Source organism: Ascaphus truei, chromosome 2 (assembly GCF_040206685.1).
Source record: "Ascaphus truei isolate aAscTru1 chromosome 2, aAscTru1.hap1, whole genome shotgun sequence".
Taxonomy (NCBI): Eukaryota; Metazoa; Chordata; class Amphibia; order Anura; family Ascaphidae; genus Ascaphus; species Ascaphus truei.
The window spans coordinates 219,293,205-219,317,919 of NC_134484.1; the positions used below are offsets into that span (position 1 = coordinate 219,293,205).

Below are 24,715 nucleotides of genomic sequence, written 5' to 3' on the forward strand. Positions count from 1 at the left end.
ATGTGATACCACACGCATTCTTGAAACCTTTACATGAATGGCTGTAGTATGTAGTATTGGTAAATGTAGCAAAGCGTGGTTGAGTGCAAGTGTCCCATGCTGTAGGTTCACGAAACAACATACCATCACCTTGGGTATTCCATTCTTTCGGAAGTGCTGCTGTCTTTAGCTGTCCGGTTTTAGCATCTTCCATCACATCTTCAAGTTTGTGTAACAGGTCCTCAGCGGTTATTGATGAGTTCCACCATTCTGAGTAAATACTGTCAGTACAAAAAACAGCAGACGTATAAGGTCTTACCCCTCCAAGGTATTCTGTACTCTTCTTCTTCAGCACCTTCCCAGAATGCCACTCTTGGATCAGTCTGTCCATTGGGAACGAATCCGTTCTGAGTGATTTGACCTGTATTCAGATAGAAAATAGGGTATTGCTTATACCTTATATTGTCCATGGTCACACCAGGCCGAGGGCAATGATCAGCTTTCAGCTCCTTCGTTGGCCATTTACGTGTTCCTTGAAAGTCAATGAAATAGCAATGTCCAAATTCAGCATGACAACGTTGTTCACGGTAGCTTTGCTGCTTCCAATGGTCATGAAGGGGTAAATCATATTTCAGGCTTGTAGATTGCAGCTGTTGAATCTGTGCATTCAGATGTTGTGTCACCAGCTTCCTTCCTTCTGGTGTAGTTATACCAGCTTCTTTAGCTAGCACAGTAGAATCAAAAAGCACAACCTGTGAAATCCCCAAAGTCTTTCGTTTCTGGATGATAGGTTTAGGAAACGGCTTCCAATACACACCTTGAGGTATACCCACCGACTGTACCTCCACCGGTTTCAAATCGTAGTGTAGTCCTCGTTTCACGATTCCGGAGTCTGGTGTGGTAATACCGTGTGCTGCTGTACGTTTCCAGTCGATGATCTCTCCTTCTTGCTGAGTCACAAAATGCCATTGTAACCTGAAAATACCGCTGGCCGATATTGCTAGAAAAGCAAAACAGATTGAGAGACACAAAATAGTCTTTAACAGTCTTTTCTTTGTGATCACCTTAGCCATTGTTTGATAGGCCTTCTGGTAAATATTGCGTTGATCCGGTATGGCAGGTAACACATATATATGTCTTTGGTCACTGTCAGGGAAGTCAGCTTCAGTTTGTAGGACCTCACCTGCATGATTATTTTCCACATCCTGTTGTCTTGCAATCTGTGCTTCGAGAGGCTGCAGCTCCATCGAAGTCTGTCGCAGATACGGTGTCTCCTCCATCTTGAACAGTGACGTTACTGCAATGAGCTGTAGGCTTAAGATTATCGATACTCACTTTTCTTTCTTTTCCTTTAGTATCTTGGATGATAAAGGTTCTTTCATTTATCTTTTTCAGTATCGTGGTAGGTTTCTTCCACTTAGGCCGCAACGGCTTTACCTTAGCAACCCTCTCCTGGACCGAATGTCCAATCTGCGGCGTCCAAGCTGCAGGATTACGTGGTGTGTGGGCTGTATGGGAAAAAGAATCCCTCAATTCCTGTAAAATTAATATTTGTTCAAGTCTCCCTGGGACAGAAATAGAATCATTGGTAAACTGTGTATTCATAGGAGTACCATATAACAGTTCATGTGGTGTTTTACCAGTTACTGTGTTAGGAATATTATTTAGGCCAATTTGAACCGTAACTAAGAGTGGATACCACTGTGTAGGACGATTAGATAGCATTTTGGTTAAAAGTCGTTTTACCTCGTAATTTTTACGCTCAGCAATTCCAGTGCTTTCCGGATGCCACGGTGAGCTGAAGGCCCAATCAACACCTAATGTTGCGGCCCACTCCTTGGTTTCTGCTGCTGTGAAAGCAGGTCCACCATTGGAATGAAAGGCCTTGGGCTTAGCCACACTTACTAAGGTGTTGAGACATTTAAGCGTAGAGCTAGATGTCGTACTACGAACGGGGTATAACCACGTAAACCTTGTACAAGCATCAACACAAACCAAAACATGTTTGTAGGAATGTGATGCTGGCAAAGGTCCAATATGATCTAAATATATTAAATCAAACGGTTTGTTCGGTATTGCATTAATAATAAATGGTGGGGTCTGATGATTAGGACTGTTTACCAACCGACATGGTTTACAGTTGCTTAGAACTGTCTTAACTGTTTTCCTCATGTTCGGCCACCAGTATTTGTGTTTCAGTGTCAACAAAACATTTTCTCTCCCTAGGTGAGGGTGTCCCACACTGTCGTGTGCTTGCGTAGCGATCTGCATCCTGCTTGCTACAGGGGGAACAATGAATTCATTAGCATCAATTACAACCATGCAATTATTGTTGACTTGTTTAAATGAGTATTTCTTAGGATACCCAGGTGGATTAGGCCTGGTGGCATCCAGACAAGCATACAACTCTGCATCGAGACTGGCTGACTTTGACTGTGCCCTTGTTAACACTTTGTTAACGGCAAACTTCTGACTTACAGTTTGCGCGAGACTATCTGCAAACTAGTTACCCATAGTATGAACCGATGAACCAAGCGTTCTGTGCGCTGGCTCGTGTACAATTTCAATATCAGGCTTTTGATCAAGATAGGCCGCAATGGCCTTCCACTTAGCTATATGCGTTAGTGGTTTCCTTTTGGCATTCAAAAATCCATTTGATCTCCAAATTGGTAGGTCCTGCAGTGCTGAACGTGCTAAATAAGCGGAATCTGTAACTATAAGTACATGTCCCTTAACTGTAAGTGCTTCTTTCATAGCAAAAGCTAATGCATGAATCTCTGCAAACTGTGCAGAGTGATCTCCTATAGGTAATTGCCAACTATGCAATAAATTCATATGTGCATCATATTTCGCAATTCCTGAACCTGCAGATTTATTCACTCCTTCTCTGCTGGAGTCTACAGCTGAACCATCTGTGTAGAAAATGCATGTATAAAAGTCATTTGGATGTGTTTGATTTTCCCATGTCACTCCTTCAAAAGGGGATAGGAGGTCATCTAATGTAGTTAAAGTTTTATCATGCTCAAAATGTATTTGAGGATCTTCTATGATAGTATACCACTTTAACCAGCGGCTTCTTAACGCCTTTCTGTCCGGAATGGTCTGTTTCTGCAATGTTGCTAGTGAAGCTACTGAAGTGTATATATAGATATCCTGTCCCTGTGCCAAATCACGTGATTTCAGCACTGTGAGTGTAATCGCTGATAATAGTTTTTCAAGCGGCAAATATCTCTTCTCTGTGTTTGTAAATACATAAGATAATAATGTAATTGGTACTGTTTCCATAGCATTGTAAATTCTAATGTATGCAGCTAGAGGTGAAATGTTTACATAAGCTGACAATGGTTTTGTCGGGTCGCGCTGCGCTAAGTAGGAAGCATCATTAACTGCTGCTAATAACTTTCGCAATGCCTCATCCTCAACTGTTAACCATTTAAAAGGTGTTTTCGGTCTAGTCTGCTCTGACTTAATCTCGCGTGAAGTTGCGTGATGTAATGGTTCAATCAGTACATTAAAATCTGGGATAAACGTCATTGAAAAATTCAGTAACCCAATAATGCTTCTTAACTGTTTTAGTGATTTAGGAACACTGATGTTGGAAACTTTTTCTCTGTAATTAGTAGAGAGGCCTCTGCCATTTTCAGCTATTTCAAAGCCTAAAAATGTCACAGTTTCTCTTGCAAGCTGAGATTTCTTTAGAGAAACAAGGTAACCTGCTTCTGTCAATGTAATTAATACTTCTGTCATAGCTTTAAAATGCTCTTCTTCTTTGTCATGTGATAGATAAACGTCATCAACATAAGTTTCTGTGTTGTCAAATTTAGACAATAGTGAGACTACATCTGCTGTGAATAAAGCTGGACTATTTACAAAACCTTGTGGTAAGCGTGTAAAAACCAATTGTTTACCTTGCCAGGTAAATGCAGTTAGCCAATAACTCTCAGGCGTGATTGGATGAGAAAAGTACCCATTGCTTAAGTCATATGTAGTTTTAAAGCGTTTACGCTGTAATCCGTTTAAGATTGAAGGTGAATGTGTGTTCTGTGCTGTCACTGAAGGTGTGACTCTGTTCACTTCCCTATAATCTAACACCATTCGCCATGAACCATCTTTTTTAGGCACTGATATACTGCAGTATTCATTTGGCTATACTGTTCAAACAGTACTCCTTGTTTAAGCAAATCATTGATTACAATTTGTATGCTTGGTAAGGCGGCATGATTAATTTTATATTGTGCCTGTTTCTTTAGAAGTGTAGAACATGTATTAATATTATGTACAATTCCTTTTCTAAATCCGACCTGATTTTCCCATTGCTGAAAAATATATTTGTGTGTCATTAACCAATTATACAATTTTGTTTTATCATTAAAAGCACTTTCATTACATTGATCTGTGATAATTTTTTCCAAGTCAAATTTCACAGTCAATTCCGTCTGCTTGCGGTTTTCTGTAACTTCCTCTTTTATTGTAAAGAAGGAAGCCACATCTTTGTATGCTATAAAAAAGTCACAACCTAATCTGTCATGTTCAACTAATTCAATAGAAATTTTTCTGTCATTAATTTTTAAGTCTAAATAATATGAAGGATAAGTGCCATTTCCTTCAATTGTTTGTATCGTGATGTCGTGTACATAATTTTCATCTATTAAAATATCAGTTCTTACAAGGGATATGTCGGCTTATGTATCTAATAGGCCAGTATAATCTTTTCCCTTGTAGTGAATGTGTAACGTTAAGTTTGTCATTCCTCAAAGAGGAGGTCTGCAGGGAAGTGAGTTATCTTCCCAACAAACTTCTCTGTGCTCGCCGGTGTCGTCGCTGCTGCAGCTTGCTTAACCTCACGTTGGCTGTTTGTTAATCCTGAAGTCTGCGTAGCAAAACCTGTACGCTTGTCACGAAATTTAATTTCGCTAGCCTTGCCTTGCCCATATCTGTCAGGAGTTTTAATGTATTGTCTCAGATTATATCTGGACACTGCATCCTCATTACGAGCTTGCTGTTCAAAGCGTGTATTTTGTTGTGTAGTCTGTGGTGTAGGAGTGTTTTGTCTCTGTGTAGGAGTCTGAAAACTTCTATTATCTCTTTGAAAATTACCTCTTCTGTCCCACTGCTCGTCTCTAGGATAAACTGGAGTCTGATACTGGGTGAACGGAGGTCTCCAATTTCCCCTCTTGTCTGCGTGCGATCGCTCAGGCTTCCTGTCACTGGCTTGTGGCTTAGTTAACCCAATCGGATCCCCAGTCAAAGATCTGCCAACAAGAGTGTAAGTATTTTTCAGAATCTCAGGAACCATAACTGGTTTTTGTTCCACTGGTACACCTTGAATTTGTCTTTCAAGGTCTAACAGCAAACCCTGTCCCTTAATCAAAGCCTTCAGACAACCCCACACAATCTCATGATTGCCTTGTGTAAAGCGTAACCCCAGAATATAAACTGCTACAATCCCACTAGTCTTATTAACTTGTCCCAGCGTATCTGCCAGTGATGAGATAGTAACTTTTCCATGGGTTTTCTCATACACATTGCTGATGACTGAATCCCAGTCTCGTGCTTCAGCCAATGTGATTGACAAACCCGCTGGTAGCAGGGAATTCACTAAAGCAAGTTTCTGATTTGCAGTCGGTGTAGGATACACCCCATCTAAACAATGCGTTCTCTCATTAAGCCACAATGCAATGTCTTTTGGATTAGTTGGCAACTTTCCAATAGTAGCCTTAATGTTCGCCATTGGAATACAAACTTGTACCCGAGCTGGTACGTCAATTAACGCTGGAGCAGCTCCTCTTATTGCGAAGAGGGCATTAACAATTTCTCTTAACAGCGTGATTTCTGCAGTTGCATTTCCGCGCTCTGTCAGAACGTCGCGTGCTGCTGGTGTTAACTCAGGTAATGTAACTGGTGTAAATAAGTGTGTGCGATTCTCCCCATATTTCGCACCAGAATTAATAGGACCATGTCTGTCCACGCCTGTAGCAATCACAGGCTGTTGTCCCAAAATGACAGTCACTGCATTATGTGTCAAATTAATGATCGTGTGTATCAACGGATCATATGCCTGTTGTACGTACTGATATGTGTTTGGATCAGTTGTGGTGTCTATTGTTAGATAGCAGTATCTTGCCCCAGGTCCCCACGGGCCAAATTGAATTTCAAATGCCAGAGTTTCACCGTCAATCAGATTTCTCTGATACTGATTCCTCATTAAAACATTCAGATCTGCAACTCGTGCAAAATCCGTAACAGCCATGATATACTATATATATATATATATAATGAAAATTGTACCTTCTCTTTTATAAAGAGGAAATATAGCATACACGTGTACTTTCAAGATTAAATGGGTAACGTAAGATTTATTATACAACTCATGAGTAATTAACCACGTTGGGCGCCATAATCTGGGTTCAATCCTACCTTCCTTTATCGAGTGTCGCCTTATGGTGAGTTATATCCTGCACTAAGCAGAGAACACAAACCACAATGTTGCACTTGAAAAAGTCTCGGCCACACTCTCACATATTATGATATGGAGGGTATCGTGAGATTATTATTTATAAAGAAAGGGTACTCAGAGTTTGTATAAGAAAAGGTTTATCATTTATTGTATCACAACAATATTCAGAAATATCAGAAATATCAAAAATATCAGAACAAGCTTCTTATAAGCTAATGGCTAGCAGTTACAGTATGTTACCAATCCATTCCTAACTATGCAGAGATTATAACTAGATATGCATTGTCAATACTCACAAACCAAAAGATATTACGTCAGGTCAGCCAGTCCCAGTCTCATCTGTGTGACTTCACACTTAAGTTCGGTTCTCTCTCTCTGGTCTAACATGGAGTAGGGCAAACCTATTATAGAGTGTATTGTTTACTGCGTACGTGTGTCACGTGTCATGTGTCCATAATCTGTGGTTTGTGACGTATGATGTTTACGAGTCAGAAATTACAGTTAGTGACGTATGATGTTTACGATCGTAGGACTTACAGTTAGTAACCTATGATATTTCATAAGTTACCGTTCAAACCACAGCGTGTTTACCGTTATAAGTTCCCCTTTTATGTCTATGTAACCTGTCCCAATATCCTGCCACTTCTGAGCAAAACAAGCTATTATTTCTAAGACAAGAAAACCAGGATTTTAACAGTATACTCAATGCTATACTAGGCCTTACAATGATACTATGTATATATATGTATCTGTGACCTGTATTCATTATGCGTTATATGCCAGAAAATACCTGTAATCCATAACAGTAATGTATTTAATGCGTTATAACCACCCACTCTGTTTACATCTGTGACGTCATTACAATTAGCCAATAGGATACAAGTAAGAGGGAGGGCTTTAGGGTATATAACATCAGACCGAGCAGCCAATAGACACTCCTGATGAAGTCATAAGAGATAACGACGAAACGCATTGCGTGTTCCAGCCTACCAACAACCAAGAGAAGAAACACCAAGGACCCACTTCTACCATCAGATCTGGCGGTACTCGGCACACTGGAAGTGACGTAACGGGAGCCCCGGCGTGGATACCAGTGTTTCCGGGGGCGCGGAGGAGAATGAGCAACCCAAGGGATCGCGACCCAAGGGATATCTGTCATCCGCTATCCAGTATTGCCTACTTCGACTGTACTAAGTGTAAGCCTTCATTTGTGTATTCTCCATTAGAATTTGTTACCCTCTACACTATATGGTCTCTCATTTCTTCTTCCTTGGAGGTGGTGGCTGGTGGCTGGTGGCTGCTGCAATCACATAGGGCACATCCACCCCTTAAGTTGGATGACTGCTTGATTTTGATTACTTGAATGTGAGTAGTCAATTTTGACCTATTTTTGCACCCAATCACTGATAAACATTATTGCACTATGTAATGTTTTCTTCTACTTTATGGCTACGAGACAAGCTCCCCTGACCTTTTGAAAGATCAACCGAAAAAAGACAAGTGGAACAGTCTTTTTCAAGGGTTGTAGTTTGTTTCTAAGTCCTTTTAACTGTATATTCACTTTAATTTAGGCACGTGTGTCATTACTGATACTGTTTTATTAATCACGTTTTTTACTTACACATTAGTGGTTATATATTTTATATTTTTCATATGGGTTTGTTAGAGCGCTATTGTCACTGTTTTTCCCATGTCCTCTGTTGGGCATCTAATAAAAATACATGAAGGCCAAAAAATAACAATAATCAAACATATACACAAGCAGCTAATCAACCCCATTCAATAAATCAAAACACTAGCTAACAAATGAAATAAATATAAGCACTAGCACATTAGTGGTTATATATTTTATATTTTCATTTGGGTTTGTTAAAGCGCTATTGTCACTGTTTTTCCCATGTCCTCTGTTGCCAGAAAGAACGATTCTAATGGCCCCTATCACCTAAATCACCTTAGCGGTTAATAACTGCTATAGTAATTAAGGGGTTAAGCCACCCTGCCCCGCTACCCACCCAAGAGGCCTAACCACCCACCCCGGACCCATTATACCCACCCTGTACCCATTGATTGTTATAGTAGTACATCATACCCATATAATATGGCATGATAAGCCACTATACCACTCAATGGGCATCTAATAAAAATACATGAAGTCTAAAAAATAACAATAATCAAACATATACACAAGCAGCTAATCAACCCCATTTAATAAATCAAAACACTAGCTAACAAATGAAATAAATATAAGCACTAGCTAACCAATTACATTAAAACACTAACCAACAAAATAATTAATTTTAACTAGTAGCCAACAAAGCAATTAATTAATAAAAACATTATCCAACAAATCAAGTCAAACCAAGAGCCCAGCAAACAAAGACATATTTTAAAATGCTAATCAATGTAAACCATAAAAATAAATAAGCCAACCACATAACACAGAATATAAGCCAAACAATCATGCCAAATCGGAAAAATAAAACTCTATAGAAAATAAGCAATTTGCCAAAAAAGCATTGGCTATCACTGTATTAAACTGTACCCAAAATGGAAACAGATTAAAACATTGGCAGTCAATGGGCAATCAAAAACATAAAAATAAAGAAATACAATCAAAAAAACTATAAAAAATACATTACATACATTCAATCCCCAATCTGAAATACCATGTGACGCCGCATTCTTGAATTTTGTGACATCATCTTAAAGGCAAATGAAGCACAGCCATTCTGATTGGCTGGCGTCATTCCCTTTAAATGACGTCATTGGAAAAAAAACATGGTTTTAACAGCAAATCAGATGGCTGTTAAACCATTTCCCTCCCTTATGTGATGTCACATGCCATATTTAAGGCTGTGACGCCACATTTGAGCCCAAGAAGTCGACGAGACAACATCGTATTGTGGATATAACATTGGGTTTTTGGATTGACAGATGAAGAAAGAAGATTAAAAAAATAAATAAATAATTACAGAAGAAGATAGAAGAAGCTGATTGAAAAGAAAAGATAGAAGAATTTAGATACCTGATCCGGTGTCAGGAATCGGCGTTCTCCACGCTCCCCACACAGAGCACTCCCTCCCTGCAGGGTGCCCCTGGACACACAAAACAATCCTGCCTTACCGGCCTCCACGGCTCCCCGCCCCTGCCGCCGTCGCGGGATCACTCACCTCGGCGATTCCTCTGCTCAGCGCCGGGCGCACCCACGTCCTCCTGCACGCACACCTGCACCATCCACTGGCTCGGTTCACGTGCGTACACGAGTTACGGAGCACGCTCAGTCTGCACACTCTTATTCCCGTCCCCCGGACCTCAGGCTCCGCCCCCTCTCACTGCATGGGCATAGTCAGGTTACCAACAAGACTCACCTGGCTTGTTATGCCTGCACCAATCTGCAGTGTCTCCCTGTAGCTCTTCCTGTCCCGCCTCCATTCCTAATTGGACCTTCCTGCTTTATCTAGCTCCTCTCTGCTCTCAGTCTTTGCTCGACATAGTCTCTGTATGGAAGTACTTCTGGATTCTCTCAGTGTTTTCACAGGTTCTGACGCAGCTCGTACGACTACCCCCTCTGGCTCTCGATCTCGGCACTCCTTGGACAACGCACACTCTGGTAACCCCTTGAACACGGCTTGGACTACGACCTATCTCCACTCTCCACTCCCTGACTTCAGCAAGGCATCCTTCACTCTATCTCTACAACTGGTACCGGCAAGTATTGTCTACCCTACTACACCTGGCCTGGCAACGCTTCATACCACACTCCGGACACGCTCCCTTCGCTGCGGGTGCGTGTATTACCACTTCCCCCTTCAGCTCAGGAGACGGGTCTGGTCTGCGGGCAGCACCGGCGTAACATCCAGATCTTAATGGTGGATGGCATCGGATGAAGATTCAGGCCTTTTCGGTACGTGAGCTTCCTGATTCCCCAGGAGTCGGAGGGCCAAAGCTTCTAAAGGTAAGTAAAACATTGAATGTATGTAAAAAAATAAAAAATTTACAGGTTTATCGATTGGATATGTATTTTTTATTTTTTAATGTTTTTCATTGCCAATTGACTGGTACCCCTAAAGGGGCACAGATGAATACATTATTAGCCAATGCTTTTAAAGTACTGTATCTGCTTGCTTTGTATTGAGTGTGATTTTTTCTATTTCTGTTTATTATGTGGATGTAATTTTTTGTCATTTTGCTGCCTTATTTTTAATATTTTGTGCGATTGATTTTCTAATTGAATTTATGATGTCTTGTGTTGGTTCCTAGTTTTAATGGCTGTGTTGCCTACTTGTTTTATTTATTAATAGCTTAGTTGGTTACTGGTTAAATTAATTCATTGTTGAGTTGGTTAGTGCTTTTAATAATTAATTGCTTCTGTCTGACCCGTTTTGGGTCTGATACTAGAATTGCACGAGTTTATGAACATTCCGAAAAGTGGCGATAAGTGGCTTATCGGCTCTCACTGCGATTTTTTTTTTTAACAATTTTTTTTGGCGATTCATGCATTTTTTAACGTCCATTTATGAACGCTTACTGCATAGGCACCTTAAACTTCTAACAATTTTGGTACTTTATAATTGTTTATATTTCTAAACGGTGTACTTTCTTCACATAGGGAACAGTGACACTTTCTACTGATGTATGAAGAGTTGTTATCTTCATTACTGCAAGGGAAATCTCCTTAGTGTCTGATACATTTGTTAATAATTATAAAATCTAGAAACCTGCTGCTCCCCCTCTCTCCCGCCCCACAAAAATGATTATACTGTTTTGCTTTGTTGCTTTTTATTGTGGTAGTTTTTTCCCTGATTTTACATATAAATCAAACAGTATTTGATTCTCTCAGAACAATAAAAATGCTGATTAGAGAGTTGCCTCTTGGATTTAGAATGAATATTAATTATGCTTATATCCAGAAGAAATACATTCACACAAAATTTAGATGACACTAAGAATGTAAGAAATCTAACACCAAATCTGCCTCAGAAATACAAAAACTATTTTTACAAAATAAACTGCAATAATAGTTTTCCTTTATGACATTACCAAGAAAGCCATCTTAACTGGTTTCAGCAAAACCAACTGAAATTAAAGTTTTTTTTTAATTTAAAATTGATTCTAAAAAGCCTCTTGAGTCATGGAAAAATATTTGATTTATGTAGTGTGCTCTTTATTGAAATCTCATTACTGGCACAGTTAATGCTATCTGAATTTTTAATTATATTTGTTGAATTGACCTTTTCTGTAATGTCACATTAGATTTTGCTGCAGTCGGAAGTCTCTTTGCTGACTCAATTTTGTGCTTTTATCTAACCGTTTACAATGTGCATCATTATTTATGCAGAAGGATACAAAATAAATATACAGTGTGGAATAAAGCATCTTAGATTGGCAGATCTATTTGAGTGTAAATAATCAAACTACAAAATGCACAAGGAAAGGGTATGGAAACACTGTATTTATTTATCCATTTTCATCGGCCGTTTCCAAGTGCAAAGTCAAATTTAGAATAATTGAAAAGCACTTGCAATGCCATGTTAATGATGCTCATAGCCATTCAAAAGAAAATATTGTAGAAGCAAAGAAGCATTAAGAATAGAAATAGATTCTGCTGACTAAGAAAATAATTATTCATCAGCATTCAGTACCGTACTTATGGCACCTTTAACGTAATGGAGAAAAAGTAGAAGGAATTACAAAAGTAATGCAGTTTCCACATTTCTTCACATATACTATTAGCATAACTGCAACAATATGCAAATCTATGTCCACCATAATCTACTCCCACTTGCTGCATTAATTACTAATGCTTTCACAGACCAACATAGAAAATCAAACAATACTTTAGACACATAAGGCAAAGGTGCCATGCTATATACAGATGTAGCAAACTTTATTTAACCTATTGATGATATAGAATAACACAAGTTTTCCATAGGATTCAACGGCAGTGATTATGCAGAATATCACATATCCCACCATAAATATTTATTTTTATTTAGCTTCCCAGCAACCTGACTGATTATGATGATGATAATTAATTCTACTGACTGTGGATGGCTGAATTTTTTGCAGGCCTAAAAGAACTTTGTGAATTTCACGCACTATATTTTGCTTCAAACCAAAAGTGAGCAACAGGTTAGCTTAACGCTAAAAAGACAATAGGCATTGCATTTTTGCTTCTTACACTTTCTCTCGCTTCCAAAATTCATTCAAACTTTAAAAAAAACTACTCCAAAAGTTTTAGTGAAATATTTTTTGCCCAATTGCCAATTTGACCATGTTTTGTATATACTCCAAAGTTGATTTCATTAAAGTTAGTACAGAGTGCAAGTTTTTACACAGTTGCTGTATATGGATACAGAACAGAATCAAAGAAGAAGTTTGTAAATATAAGTTACAAGTAACCTTGCATTATAAACTACAGCCGACTCCCTTTAAAAAGCCACATTCCTTTCACTGGTGACAATGGGGGCTATGCACTAAGCTACGAAAAGTCATTTTAAGAGCGCAAAGTGGCTTTTTAGGCCGATACAGGCTGCTGCGCGATTTACTAAGCAGTGATAACAGTGCTTTATCGGCCTTAAAAGGCATTTTTTCTGTCCTGCGCGCAAAACCGTATGATCAGACAAAAAAAGGCAAACGCGCCGATTTTTGCCAGTACGCGGGATTCTCTAAGCAGTGCTAACTGAATCGTGTTTTAAAAACGTGCTGGAAAAACGCGCCAGCTAAAGGCAGGCACAAAAGGAGCTGGACTTTCAAATTCTTTGTTTACCTTTTCTAAGGCACACCATCCATACAACAGGCCGGCAGGTCATAAACACAGGGGCAATAAATGTGCATTAAAACAAAAACAATCACATCATTTTTTTTTTAAAAAGCCTGTAAAAATAAAATAACATACAATTATTTTGTTTACTCACCTTTAAATGACCTCAAATGCAGTATGTGTGCAGCGCACAGCAAAGAAGTCAGAGAGAGCAGGTCTGGCAAAATACACTCTTTAATGGAAAGCCATTGTGCACTTTATCTTTTCTTGATAAAGTGCACAAAGTGCACAATCTGCACAATCTGCACGAAACGCGTAGAAGGGTTGCAACTCTCTATTTTTTTTTTTTTATAACTTGTATTTTTATTTTTTGTGAAAATACAGCATGTATACATCTTATTTCCAGTACTGTGACCTGCATTATTCATATCTCTTATGTATGATAGCTGAACACCAACATTATCATCAAATCCAAAGTTATAAGTAACAACATAAACTTAAATAATAAATAATCCTAAAGTAAAATTAGGTGGGGGGGGGAAGAGGAAGAGGGTGGGGAGGGTGAGAGGAAAGTTGGGAGGCCGCGGCTCTGATCAACGTGCAACTCTCTATTTTATGGCTTTCCCTTAAAGAGTGTATTTTGCCAGACATGCTCTCTCTCACTTCTTTGCTGTCCGCTGCACACATACTGCATTCGGGTTCTCCTAACCTGGATACAGCTGCACGCTTTGGAAAGAGCTACTGGGAGTCTTGTGAGTACGTTTACCTGGGGCCAACCCAATGAGGAGGGGGAAGTGTCTCTGTGCACCTACCCCCCACCTTCAGGGTGCTTTAGAGCCCCCCCCATAGGTTTAGTGCTTTGATTATTTTAGTAATCATTACCCAGTGTTTTGCTCCCATCCTCTCAATATAAGGATACAGATCCTAGTACTTCTGAGCACCATTTCTCCACCCTATCTATCTTTAAATGACCTCACCCACCGGATCTCGGGGACACTGCATTTTCAAAAACTAATCCACACACAGGAACCAGGGGAAAAAAAAGTATTTTTCTTCTTTCTTTACATTTGTGATCCATACCGTCAGCCTTCTGGGGACTTTTGGGATCTTCGGGGTCTTCATCTGTCACTTCCTCTTCATCTGTGTCTTCATCCGGCACACCCTTGTCCTCTTCTTCCTTCCAGAGGTCCTTCCTCCTCGGATTCTTGCTCTAAAATTAGGCTACATAGGCTTTCGAAGGCCTATGGTGTCACATTTCCATCAAATGGGTCCCACAGCCCTGATTGGGTAGTGAAAATTTATATAACCGCTTTTGACTTACAATTTAACTTAGGTCTTATATCGTACTTTGTAAGTCCCTTAGAATCATACAATTCTGTGCTGGCCTGCATGTTCTGTACTGGCATGCTGAGCAGGTGTGACATGGGGTAAAGCCTTTACTGATACCCCTCAAAAGGAAAGTAGGGGGTCTGCTGGAGGTGGGTGCCCTCCGACTGACCAAATTCACTCTCTCACCTAGAAATTGTTTAAATTCCTGATCAGATGTGAGGATGTGCCAGTGTTTTTGGATCGCGTTCCTGTACTTCTGCCAGTTGCAATCATACAGCCGCGGCCCCTTTTATTCTCCAACATCTACGAATTTTTTCGGGAATTTTTTCCGAATGCCACGCACTTCACCGCACTTCACCACGTTCATGCCGCATTCTGACCGCATTCATACCGCATTCATGTTGCATTCACACCCGCGGTTGATGAGCGGTTGATGTGTTTATTGATAATGGTTTGGATTTAATTGGTTGCAATTCTTCGCATATCCACCAGATGGCAGATATTCATGAATTGTAATGCGCATGCGCTTCAGTAATGTGTCGACTTGCAGGTGTTTAAAAAAATACCACCGTGGTCCATTGTAAATTGGCCTCGGGACTGTAGGAAGAAGTTACAATAATGTATCAATTTAGGCTTTTCATATTAAAAAAAGACAAGCACAGTTTCTGGTCTGGTTATTGTCCTGAGAGTCCCGCCATGAGTGCACAACTGCAGTCCGTGTTCCAAAAACCTGACAGAACGTACACTTATTTAATATGGGCCGCGATTAATGCAACAGATGATAAGATGGCAACAGTTGTTCAAATTTATCAGTATTTTATCGAAAACTATGACTTTTACAAATTTTCGCCAGATGCTCATGTGTGGAAGCGTGCAATAAGGAAAAGTTATGTAGCGATCCATGTTTTTCGTATTTATCCCGATGTTATTGGAGGGTATTGGTGTGTGTCACCGGGTTTTTCCCGTATCTATGATCATGGAGACTGCAAAAGGCGAAAGGTCGTGTTAAAACCAACTAAGAAACATCAGTCGCTGGCAAGCAATGCGACAGCGGCAGCTTCCAATAACGGTCCGACCGTCAGTGAAAACCTGGTGACCGGCAACCCTTGCTGTCTGTCCCCGCCCGGATACCTGCAGCCTGAGCCAGATTTCACATACAGATTCGAGCAAGCTTGCATGTACCTAAGCGATTTACAGCCTCATAAGCTGACTACAGGTGTAGTAGTCCCGCTGTCACCTGTCAACGACATGTATGATCAAGAATACGGGAATGGCAGTAGCTCGGCGCCAGCTGATTGGGAAAGTCTATGGTGAGTAATGTTGCCGTATTTTATTCTGGTTTTTTTTATATTGAAAATATCAATATCAATGCGATTCAAAAGTCAAGCGATTCTCCTGTAAGCAATATCATTGGCTGAGCAGCTTCTACAGTAGATACTGCAGAATTGGTGAAAAGCTAGGCACATGCGCATTGGAACCTTCTTGAAACGCATATGCGTGTCATCATATCGACGGTAGGAGCATGCGCATGTGAACAGGAGATGCCCCCCGAGAAAATTATTGGTGGGACTGACTGTGGGAACTTCTTTAAGGGACTGACAGACTGACCATTACAGTAAAACTTTTACTTTTTTTTTGTTACTCAGAAAAGAAAACTTTATCATCTCATGTGGAAAACGGCAAATGGAGGGATTTCGATGGATAATATCGCTTTGTGTTACAATGCCTGCACATTATACAAAGAAAAAAACCGGCGCCTCCCAAGTATAAAAATAAGATCTGACCAAACATAAAGTCCAACACGAATGGAGAGGAGTCCTGGGAGGAATCTTCAATGAAGTCTCATAGAAGACAAACAAACATGTAAGACAAAAACAGAAATGACAAAAGAAAAAATATCATAGTGCAACTTAAAAACAAACAAAAAAGCACTGAAAAGATTGGCAAGAAAATATTACAAATTTAATGCAAGTGTAAAATATAAATAAAGCAACATACTGTACACATGTAAGTTGGGCTAGAGACACTAATAAAGCTGTAACATCAAGTAGGAGTAAAATTGGAATCCTACTTACAGCAATGCTGAATGGTATAAGCCCGTAGAACAACTGTCTTTAGATTCAGACCGGAGCCTCTGCAAGGAATAGAAACAACAGCCTCCAGGGATCCACACTGCCGGAACGACTGCTGCTTAGCCACACACAGACCTTTGGAGTGAGTGAGGAGTATCAGGGGAGGACCGGGGCTGCACGCTGTTGGAGGGATCACCGGCACCATACACACAGACCTCCAGGTCGCGCGATGTGCTGGTGACGTCACACCACAGTGCGAGGGCAGGGGGAGCGCCCGGGAAGGCAATGGAGCTAAAAAGAGCTGAGGCAAAGTCTGAAGGGGACAGTGCACATACGGAGGGGGATGATACAAGTCTCATCCAGATAAAAAAAACACCCTACGCGTTTCGTGACGTCAATCACTTCGTCAGGGGCATGATGGGAGTAACAAGTGTGGGCATATTTATACTATGACACCAATAAAAACATTAACCAAAACAATGGCATAATAATGTAAAAATCAATACAAATCAATCTAAACAGTAATTGCAAACTACATAAAACAAATAAACATGAAATACACAAAAGAAAAATATAAAACATGATAGTAAAAAACAAATAAAATTGAGACCTCATAGAACCCACCAGGGCTCAAAACACCCTATCTTAAAGGCACAGTACTAAATATGAATATATAGATACAATGCTCTGAGCATATAAAGTTTACTGCTGGATAACACAAACTGCTAAAACTGCCAGTACCAGCAAACAGCAAAAAATAAATTACATATTTATATAAAAGGCAAATATTAATTAAAATATATAGTTATTATTTAATTGGCCAGGAAAGCTGATAGGTCAAATTCAATATTAAGACCATTGGGAGATAATGTTTTAAGTTAATATATCCAATATGACTCGCGTTTACTAATACCATTTATTTTATCTCCTCCCCTCCAGTTGCCCGGATACATTTCAATTGCTTGGCATTTAAGGCCTTTTGGGTTTTGCTGATGGTGGATAAGGAAATGGTGTGATACGCTATGTGTAGTTAACCCTTTCCTTATATTGTATATATGTTCATAAATGCGTCTCTGGTAGGCCCTCCCTGTGCGGCTGACATATTGTAGCCCACAGGGGCACTGTAGTAGGTAAATAAGAAACACAGAATGGCTGTCAATGTATGAACGAATATTATATACCCGACCAGTAACGTTGGAATTAAAAGTAACTTGGTTAGAACAGTATTTGCAGGCTGTACAATTAGTACAAATAAAAAAACCTTTTTGACGAGGTTCTACACCTGATGTCTTACTTAAATTAGGGCAACTAGGGGCCAGCCTGGATTGTAAATTAGAGGCTTTCCTGAAGACAATTGAAGGTTTGGAGGGAAGGATTTGGGCCAAAGATGGATCTCTCAAAAGAATTGGCCAATGTTTATGCAAAACCCGCCTAATATCGGGAGCCATAGGGCCTCATGCAGTAAGCGACGATTATGTGAAATCGGAAAGCTTACCGATTAGTCATGTTATTGGCGATTTTTCCTCTCCGTATGCAGTAAGTGCCGAATACATTCAAAATCAAGCCGAAAACAAATCCGCCCACTCTCACGATGATTAGCCGATCACACACAGGTGTATCGGCGTGCGTGGCGGGGTGCTGTTAGGTTGCCCAATCACAAATCTTGCTGAATCAGGCGAAACAAGCATGTATTGGATAGCGCGCCATATTTAAAGGCAACGTGTACTGCTAATCATTCTCTGTGTTGTTGGGAGTGAGAGAGAGAGAGACGCACAGAGCTTGGTGATTGAAGATTTGCATATTGACTGAGAGACTTGTTGTGTATTGGGAGAGCTTTGTCCTTTGTTGTTTTGTTTACATCTTTGTCTTGTTTTATATGTGGAAGTGTTTCGTGTGATTGGCTGTACATTTGTTGTCTGTTTTTTGTGAGTGCTGTAAGTATGCCCGCAAAGTGTGGGAAGAGTGATGCTGGTGGGAGTGGGAGTGCTACTCGTGCGAGTACGCGTCGGAGTGAACGTACTGTTCAGGGGAGTGATGTTGCTAGGAGTGCGAGTGCTGTTGCTGGGAGTGCGAGTGCTGTTGCTGGGAGTGCTGTTGCTGCGAGTGGTGTTGCTGGGAGTGTGAGTGGTATTGCTGGGAGTGTGAGTGGTGTTGCTGGGAGTGGGAGTGGTGTTGCTGGGAGTGTGAGTGCTGTTGCTGGGAGTGGGAGTGGGAGTTCTGTTGCTGGGAGTGGGAGTGCTGTTGCTGGGAGTGGGAGTGCTGCTGGTGGCTCAGTTGCTGATGGGGTGTCTGGTGGTGGCGTGCTTGCTGGTGGCCAGCTTTTGGAGTCTCTTCCATTGGAAGAAGGAGAGTCCAGTCAGCACCAGCCAAGCTCTGAGCCTAAACCTGCTCGGAAGAAACGTGTGGAGAAGCCACGTAATCCTCGCTTCAATGACCAGGAAAATACAGCTCTTGTCACTGGGATTCTGGAGCACTATGACAGTATCTATGGACATTTAGTAGGTAAGTGTACCTTTACATTTATTCTTCAAATACATGTGATCCTAGGTCATCTGAGTTTTGTTCATATGCAAATATGGGTACAGAATATCTTTCTATGTTAATTAGTGTGGAAACACAGCTTTTTATCATGCCTTACAAGGACAACTAAACTCAGGCGTTCAATTTGCCATAACTGCATACAATATTAATGCAACCTTGCTTACATGTATAGGTTTAGTAGTGAATGCTCATGTGCTTCACATATTACACCTAAAACAGCATGTTTGCTTTCTCTTGGAACAGCTAGCAGTGTAGGAAACTGGTGCTTCTATTATTATTAATTAACCTCATATATTTTCTATGTTTTTCAAGGGCGGACAAGTTCATCAAGCAAAAAAGAAATGTGGGACACAATAGTCATTGGTGTCAATGCGTGTGGGAATCGTGTCAGGGACAAGTATCATTGTCGGAAAAGATTTGATGATATTAGGTCAAAATTGAAAAAGAAAATACAAGACCAACGCGTGCATGCTACTGGCACTGGAGGTGGGCCGACACCACAACGTCTGATATTAACTCCATTGGAGGAGCTGCTTCGGGGAAAATTACTTCCCGTCGTCGTGGAAGGCTTGCCTGGTGACCGTGATATTGGAATTTATCCCTCACAATTTCCACCAGGTGAGAAATATTACTGTACTAGGCGTGTCGTTGCTTACAGTTATTTTGCATATTTCCACTGCTTTTTATACTGTCTTCACAATATAAGCATACCTGCATCTATATATGTATATGTCTGATTCTGTATATATATATATCTCAAAATAGACATATATGTTGTAGTCCTACTAAAAGCAGTAACTAATATAGCACGTGCCATTGCGTGGTCATTTACATGTGAATTCCCAAAATGCATTGCTGCAGTGGAAGCAATTGATGGTGGGCGAAGATGGGGAACAACAGGGTAGTACACATGTGTAACACATGCTAATGAGAAATTATTACTAGCTACAGGTACAGAACATAAATATGTATAATATTATTGTGTATTTTATTTATTTTACTCCTACAAACATGACATTACTGCCTATTTTAAGCATGCATCAAATATATTGCATGCAACGGCCTACAAACATCACTTGCACTAACACATCTATAGTTGTTTATGAAAAGGTCCATTTTTGCTTTAAGTCATATAGAGAAAGCATAATGAGGCACACGTATCATATGTTATGTCATTGTTTTCATAACTTAAACACTGCAGACGACTATTTATCTCCTCTACCATTGTGTTAAAGCAGCTGCAATTAATATCTCATCACAGCATACACTTCAACAGAGGGGGTGGGGTTCAGCACACACACAAATTACAGGCTCATCTTAGGGTCAACTTAGTTCACACCATTTTCACCTGTTTGAAGTAATTGAAAGGTCTGGCTGATTAGGCTTTTTGGGGAAGGGAATACCGCTCTTACAACCTGACTAGCACAACTGAAGTTCATCACACTCATTTGAAAGCGTAACTCTAGCTACTAAATGCCCCAACAACTCATTAGTTCACTCATATCAATAGTTGAACTACTATCAACGACACATTATCACACACTGCATGTGTTGTCTTGTTGAGTGACAGCCACATTCAGGTGTGCCACATCTTCTATTAATGTACCACACATATCCTGTACCAAAAACAAAACTTTTTGCAATATGACCACCTTCATGATATCCATTGTGAATGGTCATCTCATGATAGTTATGTACATTATGATACTGATATCACTACACAACATATGATTTTTATGTACAAATTTAATCTATTTATCCTCACGCATTACTGCAGAAACATAGTATGTTGTATGTTAGGGAACTCAAAACTTCTAAGTACACAGGCATGTACATTGTTATTACAACTATTTATGTTCACTTTCACACACACATTTTCGGTTAAGGAACTGATGCTGTTAGGTAATCATAAATACAGAACATACAATAAGTGTTTGTTCAATATTTACACATGTAAATGTAAAACTAATGTTATTGTTATATATAGTTGCCCCTGGAGGACATGTGTCACCTGAGATGGAACAAGTGTCTTCACCTGGGTCATGCAGCTCAACACACCTAGAAGGTGAGTGTATCAGTTGGTGGCCATATAATATGTGCACTTCTATATGTTATGTTGTCATGTTCATTATTTGTTTTGCACATCTTCTTTAAATAGGATTACTTAGTGTCAGTGAAAATGAAGTGTAAGGCAACATGTATTGTGTTAGTGATGTGAACTATCATGTAGGAGTTCTGAGTTTAGAGCAAGTTTTCATTCATTCATATTTCATACTGAGTCCAAACATTATTCGTAAGTCAAGGTAGTTTTTAATGTGAGGTTATAAAACGTATGGAAACATGTTAGGTGTTACTTATGACACAGTAGAATTACATAGTAACACAGCAGAGATTAACATGCCATTTAATAATGTGTACATTTATTTGTAGAACATGATGATGAGGATTATGATGATGATGATGATGATGATGCCGCCATAGACACAGAAATACAAGCAAGTGACCATGAAGAGGTTCCAATTGAAACTGTTTTACCGCCAAATCGTCCAGCAACTACCACATACGATGCAATTGTAGCTTCTGAGGGAAAAATTGTGGAAGCAGAAAATCGTCGCCATTCTGACCTGATGACAGTGCTGGAAATGATGATTGCACTGCAGGAAGAAACAGTATCACAATTGGCACATCTCCACAGAGTCTTCATTGAAGTGCCTAAACAGTTGCAAAAAATCAACACCTCATTCGAAGCATTAGTTGTTCAGCAAACCCAAGCAAATTACTTGAGAATGACTAATGTACCACAATTCAACTTGAACACCTCACAGGCAGGATCTGTACATGCTGGTCAGTTTTCACCACATGCATCTGATCTTCATTCCCCAGGTCCGAATGTTACCGGTCAAGTAGCAGACATTGCTGTGCAGGTTCCTGACGACATCCTACCGCTGCTATCTGTACAAAATCAGGAGCTGACACCTACAAAGGAGGCGAAAAAAACAAAACACCACAAGCAGTTACTACTGACCAGTTTTTGGGCACAAACAAAAAAAGACACACATGAAACAGACCAACCATCACTTGTGCAGTGTCTACCAACTTGCTCACATGTGTCAGTGGGCACAAGCCCTGTCGGTGAGTCACTGCCCAAAAGCAATGTAGGTGAGTCACTGCCCAAAAGCCCTGTAGGTGAACAGTCAATGCCCACAAGCCCTGTTGGTGAGTCACTGCCCAAAAGCCCTGTAGGTGAGTCACTGCCCAAAAGCCCTGTAGGTGAACAGTCAATGCCCACAAGCCCTGTAGGTGAGTCACTGCCCAAAAGCCCTGTAGGTGAACATTCAATGCCCACAAGCCCTGTAGGTGAGTCACTGCCCAAAAGCCCTGCCCGTGAAGTGCCAGAGGCCAGTCAAAGTGGCTCTGTTGTGGCTAAAGTTGTTGCAAAACGAAAAAGGAAAATCCAAGAGACAACAAGCAGGCCTGTTACTCGCTCGCAAAAGGAACAAAAAAAATAAATGTTATAATTCACTAAATATGTCTTTGGCCTTGTTTTGTTGACTTCAGATTATCTAATTAATATTGTATGTATGCTGAAGACTGTGTTGTTTCCAAACTTTCAAGTATGTTCTTGTACACGTGAAGTTTTGGAAATTTTAACAGTCGTAATTAATGAATAGTGTTATTAATATTGATGTATGAATCGTGTATTCAGTAATGGTCCACCAGGAGCCAGTTGCTAAGTTTAGAGAAGCTGCCATTGACTTTGCAGCAAAACATTGCATTTGGGTGTGTTACTTGATGTAATCATTGCATGTGCATATTATTCACATGCAATTAAAAAAACACCTATTTAACTGCAAACATCTTTCTTGTACGTGTACAGCAGGATTATGTGTAAAATATTACTTACCTTTGCCTTGCTTGGGCATTGTAATGATGTCCTTTAATCATTTATGTGTTCTTGTTTCAAGAACATCTCTGAATGTATACTAATATATATATGTAGTATGTATGGATATACACACACACACACACACACACACACACACACACACACACACACACACACACACACACACACACACACACACACACACACACACACACACACACACACACACACACACACACACACACACACACACACACACACACACACACTGTGTGTGTGTGTATGTATATATAGTGCTATCTAAACTGGTATAGATGTATTTACAAAAAACATACACTTCATGCTTCCTTGTGAAAACACAGTATTTTAATAATACAGGCCTAATGTTTGAGAACTATACTAAGTGTGAGCCTCTAACAGTATTGGGCGCAAACAAATGTTTATTACTTAATTCACTCATGTTTATCACCATTTAAATAGGTTTCATACAAGGCCTACTTACTGCCATCAATATGTTGTGTGTACTCCTGCAATATAAAAAAAAAAAAAAAAAAAAAAAAATATATATATATATATATATATATATATATATATATTGTATATATATATATATATATATATATATATATATATATATATATATATATATACACACACAATATACATATAGTACAATATACACTTTATATATATATATTTATGAGAGAGATATATTTATATATATATATATATAGATACACACGTATTTAAACTCATGCAGACAGGGGGTTAACCAGACTTTCAAATACACACAGAAATGTATGCGGGAAAGAAACATTTCATTTTGCAGGTGTGTGTATTTACTGATATGGCTGTCTAAGCACTATTTTCACACAGTGCTCTTTGTTATTTTTCAAGAAAACTCAATGTTACTGAATTAAAAGTGTAGGAATGTTTTCAGAAACGAGATAAAAAAAGGATACATGTTTGTCCCACAAGCGGCTATCAGAAACCACAAATGTTCAACCAATTAAAACTACAGATCCAATTGGCGTTTGAAATAAGGAGTAAAAGTTTATACTTTTGTTGACCTTGAAAAGGAAACACAGCAATTTGTTAGCCATTGAGCAGTTTCATTTTTATGAGCAAAGAACAGATACCTGCACACATCTTTTGTGCTAATCTGCAATGGTTGATGAATTCGTTAAAAATATGAATCCGCAATTAGGGTATAAATACATGGTATCAGAAGCGATTTTGACAACTTGCGGACACAAAGCGAGCACACGCCAAATCTATGATTTGATTCGAGCAAAATATCCTTATTACCAAAACCGTCGGCATGCGCGCAATTTTAATTCCTCAGTAAGATTCACTTTATCAACTAATGACTGTTTTGAACGTGTGCAGGATAAGCTAGAAGACAACTATGGTTTCTGGAAGATTGCCAAGGAAAAACATTTCACCGTGAAAGAGGGCACACATATTGTGCTTAAAGGCATATTTATTCCTAATGCCAATAGCAATGGATCCGCTACTACTGTTCCGTGTGAATCGATAACTGCTGCAATATCTGCACCCTCCATTCCTGAAACCCACATTGTACAAGAACAAAACTACTATGATTATGTAGCAAGCCTTTCAGCTGAAAATGCATTGGAATGGGTACCCGAAGAAATGAACCTACCTCCGGACCAATTGTTTGAAGA

General features: G+C 39.7%; 1 protein-coding gene across 1 annotated transcript in view; it reads left to right on the top strand.

Moving 5' to 3' along the window:
- The first annotated feature begins 21,031 nt into the window (after positions 1-21,031).
- Positions 21,032-24,715, top strand: part of LOC142488188 (uncharacterized) — a 28,681-nt gene continuing 24,997 nt past the window's right edge. The window contains exons 1-2 of the mRNA XM_075588562.1: positions 21,032-21,206; positions 21,572-22,154. Of these exons, the coding sequence (XP_075444677.1) occupies positions 21,110-21,206; positions 21,572-22,154 (680 nt within the window). The 5' untranslated portion in view covers positions 21,032-21,109. The remainder of the gene's footprint in view (positions 21,207-21,571; positions 22,155-24,715) is intronic.